At 46.0% G+C, this 17,131-nt stretch overlaps 2 protein-coding genes across 15 annotated transcripts in view; both read left to right on the forward strand.

Annotated features, from left to right (window-relative positions):
* The window catches only part of STYXL2 (serine/threonine/tyrosine interacting like 2), a 36,326-nt gene extending 28,680 nt beyond the window's left edge, over positions 1-7,646 (forward strand). For 2 of the 4 annotated variants that reach the window (XM_051780040.1, XM_051780042.1), the window contains one exon: positions 1,000-7,646. The gene's annotated coding sequence lies outside the window, so the exon portion shown is untranslated. The remainder of the gene's footprint in view (positions 1-999) is intronic. The other 2 variants (XM_051780041.1, XM_051780043.1) reach the window with 1 other exon arrangement.
* A 1,766-nt stretch (positions 7,647-9,412) lies between these two features.
* POU2F1 (POU class 2 homeobox 1) overlaps positions 9,413-17,131 on the forward strand; it is a 115,901-nt gene continuing 108,182 nt past the window's right edge. For all 11 annotated transcript variants that reach the window (XM_051780053.1, XM_051780054.1, XM_051780056.1 and 8 more), the window contains exon 1: positions 9,413-9,534. In XM_051780053.1, the coding sequence (XP_051636013.1) occupies positions 9,471-9,534 (64 nt within the window). In that variant the 5' untranslated portion in view covers positions 9,413-9,470. The remainder of the gene's footprint in view (positions 9,535-17,131) is intronic.

Here is a 17,131-nt window from a genome sequence, read left to right on the forward strand (position 1 = left end):
AGAGAGAGGCTGAAGAACTTAAGCAAAGTCAAAAAGAATGTCTAGATATGATGTGCATACCAAACTCCTCACTTCCTTGTTCTGTGCTAGCAGGACATCAGCAGAACATCTTTTCTCTTAAAAGCACTATACTACTTATTTTACAACTGCTTTGCGATTGATGTCCACCCTGGCCCTTTCTCTCTCATCTGATGGCTCTGACAGTCTCTGCTGGGTTTAGCTGCCCTAACTGAAAGGGTAACCCATCTCTACAGCTAGAGGTAATAAATTCTTTAGCCACCACAGCAAAATACATTGATATGATCTTGAATTAAATCACTCGTGTCTGCAGTTCTCAGTCCAGGACATCACCGCAAACTGGTATCAGCTGGAATCAGATTTACATGAGTGCATCAGGCTCAGGGCTGAAACAGTTTGCACTGCCCACAGCATTCATTGGGCCACCTCTCCTTTGGGATAGCTGCCTCCAGCACCTCAGTAATGCAGAACGGTGATATCCTAAACTTTTCCAGGGTGAATCACTAGGGCTTGGGAACCAGAGCCCTTGCTTCCCTGGAAACAGCCTGTGCCTTCAGGGACTAAGGCTCTGTCTGCATATGGAAACAGGGTTTTCCAATGTGTCCTCCTATTGGTAATACCAACCCTGCTCAGCACCAGGAAGAACACTGGGAGTCTCCTGAAGAATGGCTCCTGGGTACTGCCATCTTCGGGACTATCCCATGCTAATTATTCAGGTCTTCTGTAAAAAGACACCTGTGGCAACTGGCAGAGTAACTGCACAAACATTACCAGCCTCGAGGCTGAGAATCTGTTAAATAGCCTTAGCAATAGGATATTAACACCTTGATGATGAGTAAGTGTGGGTGGAATAATTGTCGGCTCAGAAAGAGGCATCTTTTTCTCATTCTATTCCTGTAGTTGAATCCTTATCTCCTGGATAAATAAAAACAAACCTCCCCAGTTATTATTGTTCTTGTTCACCTTTTGACTCTTGATTAGATTTACCACAGATACATCCCTTTGGCAATGAAAATGGAATCAACACATTTCTGATGCACTCCAGAGGAATTCTCACCCCCTGCTCCACCCTCAGACCTCCAAGGTCCTGGTTTTCTGAAGGGCTGTTAATTACCTGTCCCTGTAGCCCATGGATGAGATACCATTTCTGAGAGATTACTTGCCCTGATCAACAGACTGTTCTATATCGCTTTGAATCTTTATCTTATTTTTAATCCTCGGCACTTGGAGCCAAACCTGATACCTTTCTGAAGACAGAAACTCATGGTGATAGAAGCTGCCTCGCTTGGGCTGATTCTCCCTTCTATATTTTTCAGTGTTTTCCCAGATGAGGCCCCAGGATTATTGCAAACCAGTCCCAGGAAGAAATGCTGCTCAATTAGGCGAAAAGAAACTCGAAGGAAAAAAGGAGTAGAGCCAGCAAATTGCTTGAGATAACAATCTCCCCCCACCCGTGTGTCTCTGTAACTAAGAGGATTAGCTGAACTTTCTGTGTCACACCAAAACTGACAATAAGCAACAGTGACTTCCCCCCGCTGGCACTTGTACCTTCACATGTTTCATTTTCTTGCCCACACTACTGCCTTGCCCCTTGCTGATTGTATGACAAACTTGGGGATGAACATGATGGCTCTTTCCTTTCCTTTAAGATTTATGACTCAAAGCCAAATAAAACCCAACTCAAGTTATTACATGCTCTGTTTCCTCCTAACAACAACTCACTTTTAACAGTGTAAGCTAACCAAGGAAACATGGAAATATGGTCTCCTTGATCTCACCTGATCTATCTGCTGTTAGAGACACGAACAGCAGCCTCGGGTCTGCCAACACGGGAGCAGGCATAAAGACATCCCTTGGGAGCAGGACCAAACGTCTGGAATATATAAAGCATAAGATCCATCAAAATTCAAAGTAACTGAGGTTCTGTGTAGATACAGCACTGCCAGCAAGGAGTTGGATGCTTATTTTGAGTTAAGATTTATCATTGCCTGGTAGGAGGACTACCCAGGGTACTCTTGCAGTGAAGGGAAATAAACTCTGGTAAAGGACTCTGTTGCCAATCATGGAATCAGCCTCGTGTTCCTCTGACAGCGGTGTACACATGATGAAAAGTACATGGCTTGTGGCTGGAGGTGATCAAACATCAAATAATTCCAGTTTCTACAGTAAACGAATCCCTTTTGCTGAGCTGCGTAGAACATCACCTCAAACCAGGTGAACAACTCCTTTCCATGGGCCTGCCACAGAACTTGAAGGAAGAGAGGAAGTTTGTTCTACAAGACAAGGCAAAGGAGGAGCGTTCTCCCACTGGCACATGGTCCCTCCCCTTCTCCACCCTGAGTTTCCAGAGAAGACCCCCGCAGAAGGTGGTGGAAATACAGAAGATGAATGTCTCTGATACCCGAAGGGCCACACACAGGCACACTGACCAAGTCAGCACCTGTGCCACAGCGAGGAGGGAAGGAGGAAACAAGAGGAGGCAGGAGAAGCAGGAATGTTTTCACATTGATGTAAAGCAGATACCAACACCCAAAAAGGGAATGTTGTGATAAAACCAATTGGGATGTGGGACTCGGGTGATTGCCACCAGGGGAAGGACTGGGGGAAAATGCTGTCACAACAAAATATGCAAGAAGTGTTTGGGTTGGATCATAAAATGCACGGGACTTGCCAGTTCTTGTAAAGCGTTTTACTGAACTAGGCATCTGTGCCACGTGCCCTCTCATTGCTACTCAACTCCCCGGACCTAAATTAAATCACTGTGGCACTTCTGCCATGTTAAACGGTGCGAGCAGGTACTCTCAGGCCACATAAATTCAGTGAAGTAGTGGTTTGGGGGTCCCTGTACAGCTTTATTTGCCATCAAAGGGTATGGTGTTGTGGGGGAGAAATACTTCCAGACAGATTTAGACTTTTACTCCAAATATCTCTTCAGACTGAGGCATTGTAAAAGCTGCCCAGTGTATTGCCATGGGGTAAGACTGCCTTGTCACTCTGTAGCAACCCCTGTCTCGCTTATATGGAGCAGCAGTTTTAGTTCAAAGGGATCCAGGTCCATTCTCTTTCCCCATTTACATGAAATGGGACTAGAGTGGAGCGTGGCAGCCTATTAACAGTGCCCCACAGCACTGCAAGAGTTCTGCCTAGAGAGTGAAGGACACCGTGTCCAATTGAAATTACAGAGGAATTTGGGGTAGGCAGAATGTAATTACACAATTGAAATTTAAACTGTGAAATTAAAAGGAAATATTCAAGGATGAAGGGGCAGAGAGAATCCCTAATCTCCAGCCAGGCTAGGCTGTGTGACAGAAAAGTCCCTTTCTGAAGAGGGAATAAGTGAGGAGCTGTCCTGGAAGAAAGGGAGGTAGAGAATAAAGACAATGTTTTCAAAAGCACCCTAACTCCAGCTGTGTGTTTGTTTCATAGGCTGTGTCTATTCTACAGAAAACCTTGCGGTTGCTAAAAGGTGTCAGATGTGTCCCTCTTGGCCCCCTCTTCACCGAGGTCAGAAACAATTTGGTTCCTCATGTAAGCAGCACCAAGGCATTCCCAAGGTCCACATCAGAAAGCATGCTGGACAAAAAGAGGAGTGCAGGCCTCTTTTTTCAAATGGGTACAAAACAGAATTTGCCCTTCTGCCTGGAGTTTGTCAGACTGCTGGTACTGCCGCTGTAGTGTCTGAGGTTTTACCAAGTCTTAGTTAATAATCATCGTAACAAAAAATATTTTGCATTTTTAAGGGTTGCCCTGTAGGAAAGGGAGGCAGAGAAACCCACTGAAAGCAGATCTGTGACACTTTTGAGTGGCAGCTTGAATCAGGCAATTGCAAATCCCGCTGCCCCAGAGATCTGAATCAAGTTGTAGGACCCCACTGTTGTCCCTCTGGGAGCAGAGACAGGTAAAGACAGCCTTGTGGATCTCCAGGAGAGGAACAAGGACAAACTGAACAGGGTCCTTCAATCAAGGCACAACAGATCGAAATGGGGGCTCCTCTTCTTGGGCTGCACAGCCACACATGCAACTGAAGACAAGTTCCTTAATTTCTCTGCCTTAGTTTATCATTGCTAAAAAAAGACAGTAATAATTTCCTGAATCTTCTAAGCTGGTGATTTGTAAGATGTAACTGGTTAAAATTGGAAGGTTCAGAAGCTGCATTGATGACAACCATTGAAATGCATACAAAAAACTGAGATAGAGCTAAAGTAAGTGCAGCCAAAGCAGCAGAGAGTGAGAAATAGATTGAAAAACCTACCTGAAAAGATAAGTGTCCTCTTAGTAATTACCTCTCCCTTTCCTGAGGATGTGTGAAGGTTCTGAATTAAGGGGCTTTTTTTAAATATGAAAATGAAAAACATGCTTCTTTTCGTCCATGCTCCATTTCTTATCTCCAAAAAGGCAGTTAGCTGCACCTGGGAGGGGCAGAGTATTATGAGATGGTACAACTTTCCTGCTACAATTTTATTATCTGAGAGCTTCAGAGGATCAGCAACAACTCTCAGAAATAACAGATTCAGGGTCAGCCTTTCTCCAGTCCAGAGACAACAGAATAGGGGCAGAACCAGAGCTAGAAAGCAATCTGGTCAAAGGCAGCCAGAAGAGTGTGCAGGGGGAAAAAAGCCAGCCAATCTATGCAATGGACAGTCTCCATTTCTCTTCTGCTGTTCGTGCTCAGCACGAACAAGGTGCGCAGGAAGGAGATCTGAGGAGGGGGAAGAGCACAATGCTGGAAGGAGAAGGGATGGTGGGTCCCAAGCCTCGGGCACGAGGGTGGACTGTGGGAACAGGAGGAGGGCAGGGAACAATGCAGGAGAGAAAGGAAAAACAGCTTTGTGGTTAAAGTGCTGCAATGCACAGAGCACGTGGTGCAAGTCTGGGTCCTGCTATATCTACTGTGACACTGGAGAGACTACGTGTGGTCCTTGTATTGCTTTTCTTCACTTCTCCTCCATCAAGAAGGTACTAATCCTAATTTTCCCTCGTTCATTCCCTGCCATGTCTCTAAATTGGAAGCTTATTGAGACACAGGCTGTTTTTTGCTGTTCCTATCGATAGCATGCTCAAAAAATGAGACTAACAGGGAGACTGCGGTCACTGTCAGGTAAACAGACAGAAACATGCAGAAAATTCCATTAACAGCCAGACAATCTGTGCAGTCTCCAAGTGAAAGGCACAGAGAGGTTTGGGGGAGGTATGCATGAAAACATAAGGGGCAAAGAAAGGCAGAAGCCTCTGTTAAGTATCTGCAGGACCAAAGGGAAAGCTGAAGCAAACATGATTCTAGAGACAGGCCCTCCTGGAGGAGAGAAATCTGATGTGAACAGGACAGAGAGAAGGGGGACACCGTGTGAGAAAAGCAGCATCTGGGATTCCCATCTGAGTGGCACGGTGGAATTGGAGCAGAGCAGATAAGTTTGCTCTTAATTTCCTTATACACTAGAGCTGTGTGGGGGAAACAATAATTTCCTTCCCGGTGTGCTTTTTGCTTAAATATTGCAATTTGTGTTTCTTTTGCCCCCTGCCTTCCCACCTTGTGTTTCTTTTGTCCCCTGCCTCCCTACCTTAAAAAAAAAAATTGTCTCTGAAACGCTACTGAATTAATTCTAACAGGAGATAGAAAATTCAGAAGGTCATAGCAATCACAGAAAATTTGGTGTTATGGGAACAAGTCAAGCAGGCCAAGGAGGGCTGGGAATTAGGAGGTATCTGGATCAACATCAAAACAATGGACACAGATATGCTGCAGAGCTTTAAAAGATCCTCAAATACCATTTCTTCCCTTTCTGCATGGTGTTGATTTTGAGCACTGTATTGCTTTTCACTGCCAGGATATCTTTTTAAAGCAAAATCCCCGCAAGAGGCGATTCTATGAGGCTGACAAGTCCAGTCAGAGAACGGAAACACGGAGTCCTGCATGGCCCTGGCTGCTTTGGGCTCTGTTTCAGCAGAGGATGTAAGCACGTTCTTAACCACCACTGTGAGCCCAGTCTCGCTGGCTGCAGCTGAACAACTCAGTTTCCTACTTAGGTCTTTTTGTGAAATGAATCCAAAGTGCTCAGCTTCTCGTAAGGCTAAGCTTTGGATCATCCTCGCGCACAATTATCCCAAATTTCAAGTATTTCTAGCAAGTTGCTCATGAGTAAGACACCAGTCAGGCACTGTGTGGCACTCACAATTGAAAGAGAGGTAAAATTTATCTGATAAATTATTCATCACTAATGATTTGGCCAGCTTTCCTGGATATATAGCCACAGGGATGTATGACACCTTGGGGAAGGCATCAGATAGAGATGCATTCAAAGAGAACTAGAGGAGGGGATGCAGACACAGATCCAGAGTAATCTTTATAGAGAGAGGGAGAGCACCTATGTGGCCAAAGTGAATTAAGTTCTCTTTATAGCTGGTCAATTCCAAAACAGAGAGTAGATTAGTAACTGTGAACTACCGGGAAAAAAAAAGCCCCAAACAAACAAAAAACAACAAAACACAGACAAAAAACCAAACCACCAGCAACTACTTGTTTTCAGACATCTTTTCTTCAGCAGCTGTGGGTTCCAGCGAACTGTGCAGAAGCTGAGCGAGAGCAAAGGCTAAATCAGGTGTGGTAATGGGAGCAAATTCTCCCCAGCGAGAAGCTGCTGCTGCGAGGGAGGAGGTTACTGGGAAGTGGCATGCAGGACTGAGAGGAGTCTCTGGGTGAGATGGGGAGATACGGGAGAGAATATTCAGCGTAGGCAGGATTAGAGCTGTGCAGAGTCTTAATCTAGGCAGCCCTTTCTCTACACCTTTATCTGTCCTGGTGCAGCCCCTGCGTGCTGCAGTGCTGGTATAACCTGGCCATAAAACTGGATTAACTGGCCCGCGAGGATCATGGCTGAACTGAAGAGGAGCACGACAATATGCCTTTGTTTACATGCTCACTCCTGCGAGTGAAACACAGATCTGCACGAGACAAAGTGCTTAATTGCTGGTGTAGAGTATCATCAAATGAATGTGCATGAGTAAGAATCGGTGTTAGGGGAAGGCTTTTGCTCTTTCACAGCACACTCCTCATTTCTCTTAGTGTTCTCTGCAATAAGAAGAGGTTATTTTATAGTATGGCAAGGAAAAAAAATCCCATTATCAGAGGAACTTATTTTTAAATAAAAATGACAAAATTACCTTGCTGATTCACCCCTTGGAGATAAAACCTTGCTGCTGCCTCTCTCCTTCAGCCTTTCCTTTCTGGCTCTTCCCTAACATTGAAAAAAAATCTAGTGACTGCCTCTAATACGACTCGTAATTTCTTCAGCAACAGCGTGCAAGAACAGATCCCTGACAGTTCCTCTCACTCCACAACGTTTTTAGCCCCAGAAGGAAATCTGGCTTGGACTCTGACCCGTTGGAGGTAATGACTCTTGGAAAACATTAAGACCAAGTCCTTAACGAATGTCACTCTTATATCACCCTCCGCTTCTTCTTTTTCTGGATGCACATTACAAAGCTCAGGGATAACATGCAGTATTAAGAGTGTAAGCACATTTTATTTTTACTCTGCCAAATCTGTCGAGAATTAGAAGTTTTGCCTCTCTGGCTGATTGCTTGTCCTGATTTGAAAGTTTTGAATCTAAAGCTGATTTTATTTGTTGGTCCCTCTGGTCTCTTATTTGCTCCCCTTTAACGAGGGACACATGAAACCCGACTCCCCTTCCAGGACAGACAAAATTTGATGCGAGAAGTGTAAGAGGATAAAATATTTGGGAAAGGCATCCCAGGAGCGTTGTGCTGCCCGGAACGAGGGGATCTCACAGCAGGTTTCCTAACATAGGGGAAGCGTTTCAGTGCAATTGCTCTCTTCGGGAGGAAAACCAGACCCCCACCCAGGCGCCCACCCTCCTCCACGGGGACTGCAAGTTCTGTGATTCCATTTTCCTGGAAGCAATCCCTCTTTATTCACAGGGGCTCGGTTCTGCCCAGGGTCTGGGCTGTACCTGGGTGTGGGTGCAGTTTGGACAGGTATTTCCACACCACCACTCACAGACACAGCACCTCTGGAGCACCTGTTCAGGGACAGACTCCTGCCAGGCGCCTCCCTCAGGCAGATTATTTGAATTTTAGCTCCCCAAAAATTTCCCTACCTGTCCACTACTGATTACTTCATTTTTACCTCAAAATGTTCATTCTCTCCCCTACAGATTACCTTACAGATTTTACCCCCAAAATATAATTTTTGTCTCCTATAGATTGCCTAGATTTTAACCACCATAAACCCCCAATGACTACATTTACCTTATTCCCAAAATGTTTATTCTGCCCCTAAAGATTACCTCAGATTTTTCCTTCAAAATATTCCTGTTGTCTTACAGATGACCTCAAGTTTTACCCCCAAAACTTTCCCTACCTTTCCATTACTGATTATCTCTGTTTACCTCAAAATGTCCATTCTCTCCCCTCAGGTTTTACCCCTAAAATTCTCCCTTCCATTCCACTACTGATCACCTGAGTTCACCTCAAAACATCCATTCTCTGCCCTCAGGTTTTACCCCTAAAATTCTCCCTTCCTTTCCACTACTGATTACCTCCGTTTACCTCAATATGTCCATTCTCTCCCCTCAAGTTTTACTCCTAAATTTCTCCCTTCCTTTCCCCTACGGATCACCTCAGTTTACCCCAAAACGTTTATTCTCTCAAGTTTTATCCCTAAAATTCTCCCTTTTCATTACTGATTACCTCAGTTTACCTCAAAATGTACATTCTCTCTCCTCAGGTTTTACCTCTAAAATTCTTTCCTTTCCACTGCGGATAATCTCATTTCACTTCAATACATCCATTCTTTCTCCTCAAGTTTTACGCCCAAAATTCTCCCTTCCTTTCGACTACTGATCACCCCAGTTTACCTCAAAACGTTCATTCTCTCAAGTTTTACCCCTAAAATTCTCCCTTTCCATTACTGATTACCTCAGTTTACCTCAAAACGCCCGTTCTCTCCCTTCCCGTCCACTGCTGACCACCTCAGCGTGTCCATTCTCTCCCTTACCGATTAACTCAGATTTTACCCCCCAAAACATTAATTTTGTCCCCTACAGATCAGCTAGATTTTAACCACCACAAAAGCCCCAGTGATTACGGGGAGGACCTTTATCTTTGGGGGGGGGGGGGGGGTCGGACCACCCTGTGCCCTGAGGGGGCGCGCGGGGCAGCCCCCAATGCGCACGCGCCGGCGGCGGGGCGGGAGGAGCGGGGGGGGGGGGAACGAGCTGGTCCGCCGCGCGCTGCGCATGCGCGGGGCCGCTCCGCGCCCTTGCCGGGGAAGCGGCCGGAGGAGGGGGGAGAGAGGGGCGCCGCGCGCGCATGCGCGGAGCGGCGCCGGCGGGCGCGGGGAGGGGGGAGGAGGAGGAGGAGGGAGGGAGAGAGGGAGGGGGAAGGGGAGGGGGGAGGGTTTATCGCGCGGCCGATTTTTGGTTAAAATATTCAAAATGGCGGACGGAGGAGCAGCGAGTCAAGATGAGAGTTCGGCGGCGGCGGTGGCGGCGGCGGCAGGTAATCATTACTGCGTTTTACATATTCATATTCATACTCGCGCGCGCGGGGCGCTCCCCCCCCACCACCACCACCACCCCCCCCGCCCGCCCGGCCGGCCCCGCTTAGCATAATTTATTAGTACTCAGGATTATTATAATTAACGGCACAGGAGGGAGCGGGGGGGGGTGGAAAGCAGAAGGAGAAGCAGGAGCAGAGCAGGCTCCCCGCGCTGGGGAGACACACACGCACACACACACACGGTCCCTCCCGCACACGGAGCCCGCACGCCGGGGCACCGGCCATGGGGGAGATGGGCGGCGGCGGCGCGGCGAGGCGGAGGGGTCGGGGCGGGAGGGAGGGAGGGGAGGGAGCCACGGGGGGGACACACGCGCCGGGAGGGAGGGAGGGGGGAGGCAGCCCCGCACCCAAAAGCGTTCGGGGGGTGGCTCGGCCGCCACCCGGCCCGCACGCCCACAATAAACCCGCTTTACATATTCATAGAGCCGGGGGGGGGTCTGGGGGGATGCTGGAGGAGCGGTCCCGGAGGGTCCCCCTGAGCGGGGCAGGGTCCCCCCGGCGGCGGGGCGGAGGGGGCCGGGGGTGCTGCCCCTCGCTGGGGCCGGGCGAGGCAGAAACCCGCGGTTTCCTTATCGCTCCTCTCCTTGTCCCCCCCCCCCCCCCGCGCAGCCCCCCATCCCCAGCCGGGCTTATTTCCCCAGAGCCTGGGCCTTGCAGCGTGGGGTGGGTGGGTGCGGGGAGGGGGGCAGGAGCACGGCGTGGTTCGGCTTTTTATTTAAACCTCCTTCCCCCCTGCCCCCCTCCCCTTTCCTTAAAGGGCAGGTTGGGTGGGGGGCGATCGGGGGGTGCGCGGGCAGAGCCCCCCCGTACCCCTCGGGATCCCCGAGGGCTGGGTCTGCACCGCCCCGAGGGTTCTGCTTGTCCCCCACCCCCTGGAGCTGGATCTGTGCCCCCCCGGGGCTGGATGTGCTCCCCCAGGGCTGGATGTGCCCCGGCGGTGATTGCCCCGCTCCCCCTTTGCCCGCGGGCTCCGGGGGAGCCCCCCAGGGCACGGCGGTGCCGGTCCCGTCCCTCTCCCCCGCGCTCTCCCTCTCTCTCCCTCTCTCTCTCTCCTTCTCATTTGAATAATGTCTAATTCGGGGAGGTTTATATTATTGAAATGGCCGCCCGGCTTTCCCCGCCTCTCATGTTTAGTAATTCAGACCTTTAATAACAGCCACTCAGAGCCCAACGCCGTGTTTATATTTTACATTCGCCCCATGTGCTTTTGTGGTTCAATATGATTCTTCTTTCTCGCTCTCTCGCTTTTTTTTTTTTTTTTTTTTAAATTTTCTTGGCAAACCCACAGGGCCCCGAGATCAAACCCAGGCTGTGTGAGGAGAGGAGGGGGAGAGCCAGGCCCTGGCTCCTCTGGCAAGCGCCTAGGCCTCACTCTGCTGCTTGATTTATTTACTAATAACCAAAATGACCCCCCCATCTCCACTCCACCCCTGCCAGCAAAAACAAAACCCTCCTGGGGCCTGAGCAGCATCAGATCTGCTCGTAGATTCTCAAACACTCATGTCTTTTAAATAAGGAGCTTATTTTTAATTTATAGCAACTCAAGACTGTAAAGCTGTTCCTTTCATATCTGCTTTTCAGAGGCTTGGGCATTTTTGGTCCCTTTGTCCTTGATTCTTTTCCTTAAAGGAGAGTTGCTTCTAATTTACGTTTCCTGGCACTGAGAAAGCTATAGAAGACACACTCAAAATCTGAACAGCTTTCCTCCTCCCTCTGAACACAAACAGAATTGAATACATTGAAGATAATCTTATTCACCTTCTTTTTACTTAATGTGGATGCAGTTTAACAGTGCAGTGTGTCAGATGCTTTTGTCACTGCTTGTATCTTTGACTGTTCTGGGTTGGTTTTTTTTTTTCCCCCTTTCATTTAGATTTGGCTTTCAAGACAGAAGATACCACTAGGCAGCACAGAGTCTAGAAAGGAAGATAAGTTTTCTGTGATTCTGTCATAAGAACACCAAGTGAAAATTGAAATTAATCCTCTTAAATAGTCTGGAGTAACTCAGTTTTAAACCAGATATTAGTCTACTTAGAAATAAAACAAATGGGCTACTTTATTAGAAAGAGGCAGTAATTTAAAAAAGGGAAATATTTATGCAGGGCTGGGTTTCAGATAAAACTATGTAGGTTTTCATTAGTGACCATTGTTTTCACCCCGTGGAGAAAAAGGACCGAACAGCAGGGTACTTCAGAGTAGCAGTGGCAGATTAGCATGTAAACATCTCTGAAACCACTAGGAAGAGAGTTCACGTGCGAGTGCAGACGGCGGATTCCGTAGTTTGGTTCTAAATTTAATTTGTCACAAAAAGCTGTGCTGCAGCTAATGAAAAGCATTTTGATTTAAAAAGTAACGACTCAGATTATTTATCCTTTTTCTTCACCCTTGGCGAAGACAGGCCTTGAATACTAGAAGAAAAAAAAAATCTGTAGAAGCAGTAATGAGACTGTTCAGGTGACTGACTGTTTCACAGACCAACAGCACAAGGCTGGCTGGACAAAAAGCAGTAATATGATTTCATGCCTTAAATAGCATATGTTTTTGCACTCGCTTCACGAGATGTGGTCAAGCCGATGATGTCATTGGCCAGAGGACAAGGTGCAGTTAATTTGATTTATTGACCTGGGGTGAGGTGTAGCACTGAAACCTTCTCATAGGGAAACCATTTATCTGAGGACAATTTCCTTTATAGCAGCAATTTAACCACTGCTGAGACTGTAGATATTTTATCCAGCATGATAAAAATGTACATTGTGCATTGCAACCAAAATTTCTTTGTCGCTGACGTTTTAGTAATTTTTATAGAATGGAATACTGGACAGTGGCCTTGTGCAGTCTTAAGGCTTATGATGCTGAATTCAGGTGTTTACGTGCCAAAATACAGACGTGTTTCTCTCAAACATATAGCTGTGTGCTGGTGTTGTAGCTTAAAATTTTACTGGAATGTGCTGCGGATAGAAATGTGTCTCCCCAGTGAAGCCCATAGGCAACATGTTAGTGGGAAGCACCTTTTCCCAAACCTTGGCATCATCTTCACTTCTCAGAAGGTGCCCAGACTAGTGAGTGGGTATTACCTCTCAGTCTTGAGTAAGGACTTTTGTGTTAGTTTGTCACTGGTAGGTGTCAGATTTTAAGCTACTTCTTGGACCATCTTCTTGTGTGTTGGGTCAGAGGGTAAAACCAGCTTTTTTTCTTCCCTATGGACTACCTGGCTGTGGTGGAAGTGGAGGGTTGTGCTACTGTTGCAGCGCTTTCTAATTTTTATCAGGAGAATATATTCTATGTTGGCTGTCTTTTCAGCTTTTGAGACAGAAGTAAGACTTGTTCTCCCTATAAAATAGTTCCCCCGCCTGATTACATCTGCTCAGTTATCAGGGTGATGCTGCATTTTTTCTCCTTTTTTTTTTGTCCCTTTTCTTTTTCAAACCTGACCACAATTTAGCAATCTGACAGCTGGTTGGAAAACAGGCTAAGCTGTGCCAGTAGCCGTGTGGAGCAGAACTGGGGAGGTGTGTGTCAGTATGGTGATTTTTAAAACTAGAGGAGCTAGACCTTACCCCTCACTTCCCAGAAAGAAGGGGGAGAATCTAAGCTTCCCAACCTGTCATTTAAAGAGGGGAAAAAAAAGTCTCAGGTTTGCTGTCACTATCAATTTCTCAAAGATTAGCCTGCAGCCATAATTCAAGCAGTAAGTGTTAATGCTGACTGCTGATGCTGGACGTGGAGTGCTTGTCCTAGCCAGTGGCAGTGGCGGTGTCTGGAGGTGCCTCACTTGAAGGAATCAGTGAGGTTCCCTTCAACTTGGTCTGCCTGTTAAGCCTGAGGAAGCACCAACATGTGTTGGGAGTCTCTTACATGGTGTGAAGAAGTTCTGTTCTTAGTTCAGCTTCGTTATAATCATTTATTGCCCAGAAAAAGGGGATTTGGAACACCATTGTCACTTAAATAATAATTTCAAGCAGTAAGTTCCACACTTAGAGTAGCTCAGTTTTGCTGTTTTCTTTAAATTCAGATGTATGAGGGTACGAAGGATTCTGGGGTAAATGTTTTGCCTATGCTGTCTGGGATGTTTTAGTTGGGTTCATCTATCATCCAGTTTCTTTCTGTTAAAGGGGGTTCAAGTCTCTCCCTAGGTTTGTTTTCTCTCCTGGTTCTCTGGCAAATTTGCAGTAGCTTTTTGTAGCATGCAGTAAGTTTTCATTTGTTTTCCTCAAATTTTGGCTCCTGTAGATTTCAAGACTTCAAAACAGGTTGCAGCATCCTTTTCTATTCCTCTTAAACTGTTGTTGCCCTCAGGACAATAGTCTTGATACTGCTGTTTTATACAGCTGACAATTAGGCAGCCTCTGCTACTTGCATGTACAGCTTTATTATTTTTATCTTGTGACAATCCTGGCAAACGACTGTCTTCTATGACACATGTGTTTTTCAGTCTTGGTGACAAAGCTGTTGTCTAAAGAAGGTGTTGAACAAAATTAAGTATGACTTGAGTGTCCCAAATGTGATCTGCTTGGCTGTGCTTAAGCTGGAATGTGAATGAAAGACTATCTCGTGCTGCTGGATAGACTTACAGTGCTGGCTGTTCACTGCTGCAGAGATTTGCTTCTGTGTTAACAAATTCCTCCTCCCCCCCTCCCTTTTCCAAATGTGCTTCCTTGTTACACGGGGCAAGTTAAGTGTGGGATTTGTTGGGCTGAGTGTAGGAGATAAATTTAAGGAAAGATGCTGCTCTTGGATCCTGTGTATTAAGTAATTGCTTGTATTTCACATGAAACAGTTTGACAATGCTGATCTGAGAAAAAAGATGCATTAGGTGTATTTTCCTTTCTGGAGCTCTTTGCATTACATTTCCTGAATCTTGTGAATAGGCCCTCATCCTGCTTCAGGCACACTTATTTTTCTCTATAGAAAAGGAAATAATTATTTAACTCTCAGTATTATTCCTTTCTCTAGTTTCTTATTTCACAGCTATCTAGGAGATATCCACGTTCGTTAACTATATTATATCTGTGAGCTTTATAGTGCATTACAAAGTCTTTGCAAAAAGAGTTTTTGATAGTCTACTATTGACTAATTGAATTAGTTTAGGGTTAATAACACAGCTGAGTGATGAAGTGTTGGTTTGCTGTAGAGGATTTACCGGGTTCCAATCCTGAGTTTGTCACCGTTTTCGCTTGCTCTGCTGTTCTGGGCTAAATCTGTGTAATGGGAATTACAGAGCACATTTTCACAGGGGTGTTGCTAGGGAGAGAATTAGCTAATGTTTCATAGTATTTCTGAAGGTGAGAGCGCTGTGACTCTCCTGCTTTGACGTGTAACCGTGCGGGCTCGCGCCCAGGTCGAGCCTGGCGCGGGCACTGTTGGGCACTGCCGGCGGTGCCGAGGGCCTCCCGTTGTACAGGCACAGATTACTGTCAGTTCTAACTACGGTGTGATGCAGATCTGCTCCAGGGGATGCGGTTCAGTGACAGCTTAAATCAGCCCCAGCCCGTCCTCATCTCCCTGTGTGTTCCTGCCCCCTTCCCTGCGCCGGTGCAGATGGCTCGCCCGATTCCTTTGCCGAGCTGGTGCAGGGAATTAAACTGGCAGAAAACAACCCTCGCCAAAAAATAATGAATGGTTTTTTTGTTGGTTTAGCTCTCTGAACTGGCTTACAATGAGATTAGACAAATAGCGGCACCAATCAAGAAAGAGAACAAGAAGCACACGTGTTGACCCAAGTCTTCTCGTAATTTTGTTCTCTCCTATGGCTTTCCTGCTGGCATAAATGGGGAGTCATGCTCTCAGCCATGTGATCCTACCACTTACTTGGCACCCATCCCAGCGCTTAAATGGTTTCCAGGATGCTCTAGCTTAACTTGCTAACTTGGTGGAAAACTAGCCCCAGATTATTTTACATCTTTGGTTTATGAATTGAAGTTGGCTCCACAAGTGCAAGAGAGAAGATAGAAAGAGCCATGTGAGTGAAAGTGGAGGAAAGGGAAAGAAGGAAGGGAAATGAAGCTTCCTCTTTTCAAAAGCAGCAGCAAGTATTCTGGTTACCTTAATTGTATAGCTTTGCTTTTAGTTTGACACAAACCACTCTGAAACCACAGTTGATTGAGTTGATGAGCTCAACTTGATCTAAAATGGTACTGGCCAAAGGGAAGCCAGTGTAGCTGTGGGCACTATGCTGGATCTCCTGTTCTAGCAGTGGGTTGTACATACATCACTGAAGCCAGAAAAGAAACTGCACCTAAGCAGAAGAATAGCTTAGAAACCAATAGATGCTGAAGATTTGGTGTGGTTTGTGCTGTCATAGGTATGGTTACATTAACGGTAGCAGGGACAGAAACTCAAATAAAAATTTGTGGATGAGACCTTTAAGTGGTTCCCATTATTTTAGCGCTGCTTCCGGTGAGACACCTCTCTAAAAATGGACTGTGACTTAAAAGGACATATCGACAGAAGGACTTGGGAAATTACAGACACCATTACTCCTGCTAAATTTTGGACTGATATCCCTGTAAAGCAGCCTTAAAAGAACCCTCACCAAACCCAAGCATAACTGCTTCAGCCACTTAATATGATCACTCTGAGACAGATTCATCTTTTCTATAAATTGTAATACCGTGACAAGGAACCTTTTGCTCATCGTTCCTTTTATTTTTTTTTCTTCCCAGAAATCTGATTTGGCTGTATAGAGATGAAGTAGCATATATAGCATGTTTGACACTCTATGACAGGGCATGAAGCTTTGGAAAAGGAAGATATGAACATCTGAATTACTAAAATAGTAAATACAGTTGAAGACTTAATATAAGTGTAAAAACCCCTGTTGAATCAGGCTGGAGATGTAGCTTGTTTCTTTTTTCCCCCTCATTTTCTTTGAGGGTTGGTAGGAAGTCACCATGTTTTTTGCAGTGAGCTCCTTTGCTGTTTGTTCTCTTTGTCCTTTCGATGATTCAGTTTTATTTGAAAAATACCACGTGACTTAGTAATTTGTGCCTGACCATACCAGTGTGAAGTTGTGGCTTTATACTACTTGGATACAGCTGAAGGGAAGGAATATACAGTGGATACAGGTAGAAATGACTCAGATGTTTGAATCACTCATTTCTACATTATTGGTTAATACAATCTACTGAATGGGAAATGAGATTCAAGTTTCTTTCAGGAATTCTGTTTGCAGAGACTCCCTTCTGTGCATTCGTAATTTTTTCTTACCTGATGATCTTCAGTAGTTTATCACTGTTATTTGAATTTTCAAATGTAAGTTTAAATAGACACTTTTTCCAAGGCTGTAGAGAGATGGATATGCCAGTAAATGCTATCTCCTTTCCTACCAGCTCCTCTGGGAGTGTTTCCCACCCCATCCTCCAATGGCATGCACATATGCTTTGGGAAAAGTACCAGAAAGCTTGGGCTGGGGACAGCTTCAGCTCTTGGTTACAGCAGCAGAAGACATTACAGCTTCTGGCTGTCAGAGTTTCCTGTTCCCCTGCATCTGTTGGTGTGTCTTCCCATTCAGGTACTGTTTAATCCATTTCAGTTCAAA

Source organism: Manacus candei, unplaced genomic scaffold (genome assembly GCF_025592945.1).
Source record: "Manacus candei isolate 608988 ecotype Guabito, Panama unplaced genomic scaffold, ASM2559294v1 h1tg000014l, whole genome shotgun sequence".
Lineage (NCBI taxonomy): Eukaryota > Metazoa > Chordata > Aves > Passeriformes > Pipridae > Manacus > Manacus candei.